The sequence below is a fragment of the Eubalaena glacialis genome, chromosome 10, assembly GCF_028564815.1.
Source record: "Eubalaena glacialis isolate mEubGla1 chromosome 10, mEubGla1.1.hap2.+ XY, whole genome shotgun sequence".
Taxonomy (NCBI): Eukaryota; Metazoa; Chordata; class Mammalia; order Artiodactyla; family Balaenidae; genus Eubalaena; species Eubalaena glacialis.
Window position 1 is genome coordinate 111,891,530 of NC_083725.1, and position 8,630 is coordinate 111,900,159.

The window sequence follows — 8,630 nt, forward strand, 5'->3', positions numbered from 1 at the left end:
CCTCCTCACCTCCTCTTGATCAGCAGTCAAGACACCCTGGGGCCCATCTGATACTCTAATACTCTCACTCCTGCTCCAGTGTCCTGTCGGCAGTGACTCAGCAGGTGGGGCTGTGCTCAGCGCTGAAGCTGAGTTGGCAGTAAAGAAGTGAGTTAGCAGCAAAGTTTCCATCCAGCCTTGCCTACAGGCTCCCTGGATCTTTTTCCAATCCTCTTCTCTCCCGAAAATGGGACCCCTTCTACCTTTTTCCGCCTGCACACTCTCTTTCCCCCCGGGAGACTGGGCTCGCAGGCAAGGTGAATACGGATCTCAAGCTGGGACTCATTCTTCAATCACAGGTAAAAGCGACAAAGCGCTTTGCGCATGCGCCTAGTAAGACCCGCTCTCCCCGGACTCCTCCCCGCGCCTCTTCGCCCATCACCAACATGGCCTCCGAGGCAACAGCCCCTCCTGCCGGGCGCAGACGTAGCGGGATTATGACGTCATAGGACGGCGCCGGTAGTCCCAGAGACTGCACGTGGGCTCGCATTTAGAAAGTCTGCCCGGGCCATGGATACGCCGCTGAGGCGCAGCCGGCGGCTGGAGGGACTAAAGCCTGAATCCCCCGAGAACCCCACCTCAGTTCTGTGGGCTAGACGGGCCCTTGTGGAGTTCGAGTCGAACCCAGAAGAAAGGAGGGAGCCCGGGTCTCCTCGGAGTGTGCGGCCACCTGGCCTGGAGTCTCCCAGACATCAGCCGGAGACAAGCCCGGGATCACCCAGTCTACGGGAGGAGGCAGGCTTGGGGTCCCCCCGAAAGCAGCCAGAGCCGGGCCCAGGGTCGCCCCAGCGTCAGCGAGACCCAGGCCTGGAGTCGCCCCAAAGACAGCCGGAATCGAGTCCTGAATTCTCCCGACTTCAGCCAAAGCCAAGTGGGGAGTCACCAAAGTTTTCCCAGGACCGAGAAGAAGCGGATTCGGAGTTGCCTAAGAGTAAGGAGGAGCCGACCCCGGGGTCCCCCCGACATCAGTTGCAGCCGAGCCCAGGGTCACTAGAGCCTTCCCCCGGTCAGCAAGCGCCGGGTCCCGAGCCCTCTCAGACACTACAGGAGCTGACACCCCAGTCGCCCGGCTCCCCACGGGATCAGCGTGAGCCGAGCGAGCCCCCGCCGGCCGGGCAGCCGGAGAGAGACGGCCTCGGGCCAAAGAAGCGAGAAGGTTCTTCAGCCCAGGCCCCAGCGTCCAAGAAACCGAAGAAGGAGGAGGTCCCTAAAATCCCGAAGGGGAAGCCCAAGTCCGGGCGGGTGTGGAAGGACCGCTCAAAGAAGAGGTGAGGTGGGGGACAGCTGGGCAGGGATGGGGTTCTGTGTGGTGCTGGAGCCTGGGTGCAGCCTGGAGATAGCCCGTAGGTTGGAGAGATCTCACATCACTGGGGGAGTCACACAGAGAGGTAATTATAACCAGAATGTGATAAAATGCCCTGGGATCTCAGGGAGGGGTGCCCTTAAAGGACCCCTGGATAGCACTCATCTGTGTGTTCATTCAACACGCCTTTATCCTTGTCTCTGCCCTCTCTAGTAAGGGGGCAGAAGCAAGTAAACCAGCAGTGAGGTCTTCATCCACCATTATCTGTTACAGTTATTTGCCTTTTTGATAAAAGGCACCACCAAGCGCTGAGTATATAGGACGCTGCTAAGCACTCTCGTGTGGATTGGCCAGGGGAAGGGCCTTTCAAACAGGGAGCAGCATGCTTCTTGGCATTTAATCTGCGCATGGGCTCTATGAAGCAGCAGGCATTAGGATTATCCTCATTTTACATATGAGGACGCTGAGGCTCAGGGAGGCTAAGTGTGTGGTAGAGGCAGATCTGATTCCAAAGTCTGCGTGAAAGCCCTTTACCCGTGCTCTGTAGAACCGCCTTGCATTGAATTGCAACCTTCTTTTTTTTTTTTTTTTTTAACTTTTATTTTATATTGGAGCATGGTTGATGAACAATGTTGTGTTAGTTTCAGGTGTACAGCAAAGTGATTGTTATACATACACATGTATCTATTCTTTTTCAAATTCTTTTCCCATTTAGGTTGTTACATACTATTTGAGCAGAGTTCCCTGTGCTCTACAGTAGGTCCTTGTTGGTTATCTGTTTTAAATATAGCAGTGTGTACATGTCCATCCCAAACTCCCTAACTATCCCTTCTAAAGGGTAGGCGTGAGGTCTTGTCTTTCTGTGCCGCGGGCAGTAAGTGCTCAATTAAATGCTTGTTGAGTGAAGGAACAAAGAGGTGCAACTGAAGAAGGAAATGTTTAGGCTGCCAGGAAGGAGAGGTGGGGTCCAGTTCATGTTTTAGCTACTGGGAACCGCTGGGCAGACAGGAATTCGTGGCTGTGAGGGCCCATAGGGGAAGGCAGTGATTTTACGGAAGAAGCGGACATTTACTAAGGGATGACTGTGCGTCACGCTTTGTGCTAGGCTTTTTGCAGATGTCATTTTGCTGAACCCCTAAACCCCAAGGCGGTGGGCATTATTCCCCTCCCGCAAGCCCCTCCCCCCTCAAACAGAGAAGAAACTGAAACTTAGGGAGTGATTTCCTACAAGTCACCAATCAGAGACTTTGAAGATGGAGCGACTGTTGGACTTGGAGAAGTGGGTGGTGGCGCTGCCCCTCCACCTCGGTCCCAGCAGGTCCCAGAGAATGGTGGGGCCACTGATGGCCATGTGGGACCAGATGAAGAGGTTGGTTCCGGTGGGAAGAGGATGGTGAGCAAGTTGAGTGTGGGAGCCTGGAGTCCTGGTGCCCGGGAGGTGGGGGGGGGGGGCGGAGAGGAGCTCACTGAGCATGAGGAGGCTGCTCGGACACACAGGCCAGGAGAAGAGAGGGTCAGCAGAGGATACCAAGAAGCAAGAGAAAGGGTGTTTTGTCCCAGCTTCGTGCCCGAGCTGAAATGCTTCCCAGCTTCCTGTTGTTTGCTTGGAGCTGCGCTCCAGACTTCTTCCTCTCCTCTGCCATCTCTGCCATCACCAGGAGTCTCCCACACTGACCTCCCCGCTGTGTGCCCCCTGTAGATGATGCTCCCTCCCAGCTCAGGGCCTTTGCACATGCTGTTCCTTCTGTTGAAAGGCTCCTCCCCTGGCCATTCCCTGCTCATCTTCCAGGGCTCCCCTTAAACATCACCCCCTGGGAAAAGCCCTCTTTGTCCAACCCAACCAGGGTTAAGTCCTCAAGCTATATGTTGTCATTGTACCTTGTATCTCTCTTTTGTAACACCCCCATTTGCACAAATGCTTGTTTACTTGTGTGATTCTTGTCGGCTGCCGGCTTCCCCTCTAGACCAGAGGCTCCAGGAGAGTGAGGATTTACCTACAAAGGCTCGATTCTCCCCAGAGCCCAGCACATGGTAGGCACTGAGTCGAACAAGTAGATGAATGAGAACAGAAGGTAGTTCATTCATTCAACCAGTTTATATTTCATTGAGCTAGGATCTGGGGGTAAACGTGGCTATAAACAAAACATTCTAGTTGTGAGAAATGGGTAACCAACACGTAATATATACATAGATCAGTAATTAGGGCAATACAGGAAAATAACAAAGCAAGAGGTGCAGGGCGTTGTCACAGTGATTAGAGATGGCTTCACTGCCACAGGGATGTGAGCAGAGGCCTGAATGAACATATTGGGAAAGAGTATCCAGGCAAGGGGAACAGAAAGGCCAGAGGCACGCGTGTGCTCTTGTGTTTGAGAAACAGTCCAGAGGCCTCGTCACTGGGCACAAGGGGAGCGGTAGGAGGTGAGTGAGGTCAGAGTGGTCACGGGGCCAGGTCACGTGGGCCCACGTGGGCCCTTGCAGGGACCTGAGTGAGCGTGAGAGCCATGCGGGGTGTTGAGCAAAAGAGTGACGCGATCTGACCTCTGCAAGGACCGGTCTGGCCTGTGGAGAACAGACCGTTAGGAGGGCAGAGGGGAGACCAGGGAGACCAGTAAGGAAGCTGCTGCAGTAGAATTAAAGCACCTTCAGAAGCGGCACCAGGCCTGTGGATAAGGGCCAGAGGGGCTGTTGAATGGATGTTTGGGACCTTTGAGGAAGCAGCTTTAGCAGTTGGTGAGTGAGCCCCGAGACAGCGGGGGCAGCGCCTGCTGCACGAGGTGTCCCAGCAAAAGGGGGCTGCGGGGGGAGGGAGCCGAGGCTGGGAAGCACACACCCACCCCCCCACCCCGCCCCCCCCACCCCACCCCCCCCGTGCCCAGGCCTAATGCCACCTTCTGCCCAGTCCTCCCTGGGTGCACCGGCTCCCTTCTCTGAAGGGTGGATTCACTGAGCACCTACTATACGCAGAGCACTGTGCTAAGTGCTTCTCGGGCCGTGAGCCATTAATCCTCCCACCACCCTTTGTGATGGGCACGGTTCTTGTCTCCACGTAAGGGGAGGGGGAGAAGGAGCAGTGGGGTGTGTGCTGGGGTCAGGCAGGCAGAACTGGGGAGGAGGGGTGGGAGGGGGGAGGCAGAACCAGACTGAGGACGGACAGGCCTGGGGTCAGGGTCCAGGCTGTATGTGCAGGACTCCTGTGGAGCAAGAAAGGGGAAAGATGAACCGGAAGAGCCGTATTGACCTTCCCCAGGGGCGGGAGTGGGCTCTGCCTGGTGCCCACTGCAGCCCACTGCTGTGACCGCTTGGGGCATGATAGAGGGGACGTGGGTAAACAGGAGCTCTTTTGAAAGTCAAGAAATTATTGAGGGAGGCGGAAAGAGGCCACTACGAGAGGAACTGCTGAGGGGGAAAGAAGGCCCGTGGGACACCCGAACAGGCTTCAAATCGTTCAAGGAGAAAGCTTACAGAAAAGGGGCGGCACGGCTGCCTCAACCCCCAAGCCCTCACCACCAGTCTCAGCAGCCCTCAGCATTTTCCTGGTCTAGTTTCCTCTTGCTCCTTGACGTTTTTCCATCTTCCCGGAATGTTTTACAGCACGTCCTAGATTTCTCATCCCACCCCTAGATCCTGGCGGTGTGCGTTCCTACAGAGGTAATCTCGCTTCTCCTGTGACTGTGTCACTATCACTCTTTAGGAAATCAAGACTTCCCCGATGTTCCCTAGCACCCACTCCATTTTCACATTTCCCCTGCTGGGAGAGAGGTTCTGAATCACTGCAGGGGACCGTGACCATTTGCGCTGTTCTGAGATGAAATGGGCGCCCCAGTAGGGAGTGAGCCCCCTCTCCAGAGGCGTCCACGCCCAGCCCTCTGCGCGCGGCCGGAGCAGCGGAGCTTGGTGGTGGAGGCCGTGTGGCCTGGACGCTGGTCACAGACTGCTGCACAGGAGCAAGGTGACCTTGGGCCATTACTTAACCTCGCTGAGTCTTTGTTTGCTCCTCTATAAACTGGAGGGAACAGGAGTTCCCACCTCAGGCACATAACCAGGGCTTAAGAAATGGCAGTGGGCGTGATCAGGGCCCTTTCCTGCTCCAAGTTTCTACAGACCCGGAGGGTCGACTGCCGGGCAAGCAGGCAGGTAGGGAAGAAGGCGCAGAGGGAGGGCACCGGGGCATCCCGCGGACTCCAAGAGCACTCGGTCTCCCCCATCCAGGTTCTCCCAGATGGTTCAGGACAAGCCCCTGCGTACATCCTGGCAGCAGAAGATGAAGGACCGGCGGGAGAGAAAGCAGGCCAAGGACTTCGCCCGGCACCTGGAGGAGGAGAAGGAGCGGCGCCGGCAGGTGAGGGGCCGGCCAGGCAGGGGTGGGGGGGACTCAGTCAAGAGCCGTCCTCCAGCCTGGGGGCCCCGGGGAAGGGTGGGAAAGGCATACAGATGGGAGGCCTCATCCGGGTGTCGCTGGCATCAGCAACACATCAGCGAAGTGGGCGGCCTGCGCGTCTCTCCAGCTCTCCCTCACGCTCATCCCGGGGGCCACGGGTGCCCTGTTAGAGGTTCACGCCCAACCTCTCTAGTCTCCAGGAAGCCCCAGCAGGCAGACAGGGAGGTGGTTGTGTAGATCCACCAGGAGCGGACTGCTCAGTGGGACGTCACTCGCCTCGTGGTCCCCGGGCCACCGGAGGAGTCAGACACCTCGCCCCCAGCCTGCAGTCCCTACCTGGCCATGAGGGGAGGGGGTGGGTCAGCCACTTGGTCATCTGTCCCCTGCTTTGAGTTGCCCCAGCTCAGCCTATGGCCGAGGCCCTGCAGACTGTGTGGCCGCCTCCTCGTGCTGAGGCCTTATCTAGCTTCCTGTGTGGCCCTGGCTCCCTCTTGGGCAAGAGAGAACCTTCTTGTCACCGTCCCCTTTAGAGGTGCCCTGCCCAGCCCCCAGTCCAGACCTTCCCCTGCGCCTGCGGGAGCTCAAGTGTCACTTCTCCTTTCTCCCCGCGGGCCCAAGCCACCCCTTCTACCCTGTGTTGCCAAAGCCGAGGGAGGCCCCTGACCACGCACAGCCTTGGGGCCACCGTCCCTGCCCTGCCCCACCAGGGACAGCAGTCGGCGTAGCTGTTCCCAAGGAAGACTCCGCCTACATTCATCTTCTGAGTGTTCCCGGTGGGCCAGTACTATTCCAAGCCCTGTATGTGTGTTCATTCATTTAGTCCTCAAAACAATCTTATGTAATCATCTTCACTTTAAAGATGGGAGGTTGAGGCACAGAGCTTAAACCACTTGGCCAAGGTCACACATTTAGGAAGTAGCAGAGTCAGGATTCAAACCGGGACCAGATGGCTCCGGAGCCTCTTCTCTGCAGCCTCCGCCCTTCCCAGCCCTGCGCCAGGGTGAACCTCAGGAGGCCAGCCCTCACCCCAGCCCTTGCATTCTAGGGGCTCGTGGGCTTCAGGGGGAGAGGGGGGACTCTGAGAGGATGGGGATGAGGGAAAGGGCCAGCCACCCCTTCTCCCCGGGCAGTTGATGAGGGGCGTGGTAAGGGGAACCACTGTCTGCATGGGCCTGAGTTTCCGGGTGGGGTGTCACCTGTGTCTTACCCCGCCCCGCCCCCTCCAACCCCAGTGTCGACTAAGCCCCCGTCCTCAGCCGCCTGACCAGGCGCCCCCCCTTCTCAGGTGAAGTCAGGAACTTCCCACCACAGTGGGCCTCTGGGTGCTGGTCCCAGGGGCACAGGGATGGTTCCTTGCTGGCTCTCCACCCCCCCCAGCACCAGGAACAGCCCGGAGCCAGGATAAGTGGGCCTTCTGCCCTCCTCCCTGGGAATTCTGTCACCTCTCACTGCCTGGGAGACCAGGGCCGCCTCGGTTGGCTCCCAGACCCAATCCCCTTCCCCTGTGTGTCCAGGAGAAGAAGCAGCGCCGCGCCGAGAACCTGAAACGCCGCCTGGAGAACGAGCGGAAGGCGGAGATCGTCCAAGTGGTGAGCATTGCCCTGCTTGCGGGACGGGACACGGCCAGGCTGAATGTCGTGTTCCAGACACCCCGGCAGCCCTGCTTCACGGCCCCCGCTCGTGCCGCAGTCCCAGGCCCCCGCGGTGGCCTCCCTTTCCCTGGGGAGCAGGGCAGAGACTCCAGCCATGCTAACGCCCTCCCTTCAACCTCCCCCAGATCCGAAACCCCACCAAGCTGAAGCGGGCGAAGAAGCAGCAGCTGCGCTCCATTGAGAAGCGCGACACGCTGGCCCAGCTGCAGAAGCAGCCGCCGCGGCGGCCGGCAGCCAAGATCTGAGCTCAGCGTGGCCGAGGCCTTCTGTGGCCAACCGCCGTGTCGCACACGGCAGCCCTCGGGCCACGGCCACACGCCTCTGCTGACCCAGCACTCCAACCCCATGGCTCCAGAACAGTGGCTCCACCCGAGACGGGGCTCTGAGCCTTCCAGAGGGCTCACAGGCAGGTCTCTGTGGCACAGAGACCCAGAGGTAGCCTGGGACCTGGCAGAGGCTGGAGGAGGGAGGAGGGAGGAGGGTCAGCTCTCCCCCTCCCCCCTCTCCCCTCCCCCGTCCTCTCTGAGTGCCTTCCAACCACGACGAGTAATTTCTGGTTCCTCAGGGAGCTGCTGACTGGCAGGTGACTCCCCAGAATACGTATGTTCTGTCTCAGAGTCCTGGGTCTAACCCAGGCCAGGAGGCCGGAAGTCAGGAATCCACCTCCCCCCCCCCACCTCCCCAAAGGCTGCTTTGGGTCCCTCTGCATCCCACTGACCCTGTCACCAAGCAGACTGAATCCAGCTCCACCCCACTTTTCAACACTTAAGGTTAAAATGGGGAGGTTGCAGGGGGCAGGGTCTCTCTAGCTCCCCCTTTCCTGTACCAGGAAGCCCCAGAGGCTCTGGGCTCTGCAGAAGCCCCAGAGATCTGATTAACTCATGCCATCCAGTCTACAGCAGAAATATTTATTGAACGCCTGCTGTGTACAGGCACAATTCTAGGTACCAGGGAATACAGACAAAAGTCCCTGCCCTCAAGGATCTTTCATTCTGATGGAGAAAACATAATAAACAAGTAAAATGTACTGTGTGTCAGTTGGCGCCAAGTGCTCGGTGAAGCAGGGGAGCAGGTAGGAGGGAGCATGGGCGAGGTCGAGATGGGATGTCCGTTCAGCCAGCTGTCTATCGACTGCTCTGTTTGCCAAGCGCTTGCTGTGGGCCGGGCCCTGCCTGGCACTGAGAGTAAACGCTGGGAGCCCAGCTGCGGGTGGTGGCACAGGGAACACTGGACCAAGATCCCAGGAGAGTCTCTC

General features: G+C 58.3%; 1 protein-coding gene across 1 annotated transcript; it reads left to right on the forward strand.

Annotated features, from left to right (window-relative positions):
* The first annotated feature begins 432 nt into the window (after positions 1 to 432).
* CCDC86 (coiled-coil domain containing 86) lies at positions 433 to 8,402 on the forward strand. Its single transcript, XM_061203432.1, has 4 exons — positions 433 to 1,307; positions 5,555 to 5,684; positions 7,238 to 7,312; positions 7,501 to 8,402. Exons 1-4 carry the CDS (start codon positions 550 to 552, stop codon positions 7,618 to 7,620), a joined length of 1,083 nt encoding a protein of 360 aa, XP_061059415.1. The 5' UTR covers positions 433 to 549; the 3' UTR covers positions 7,621 to 8,402.
* The last annotated feature ends 228 nt before the right edge of the window (positions 8,403 to 8,630 follow it).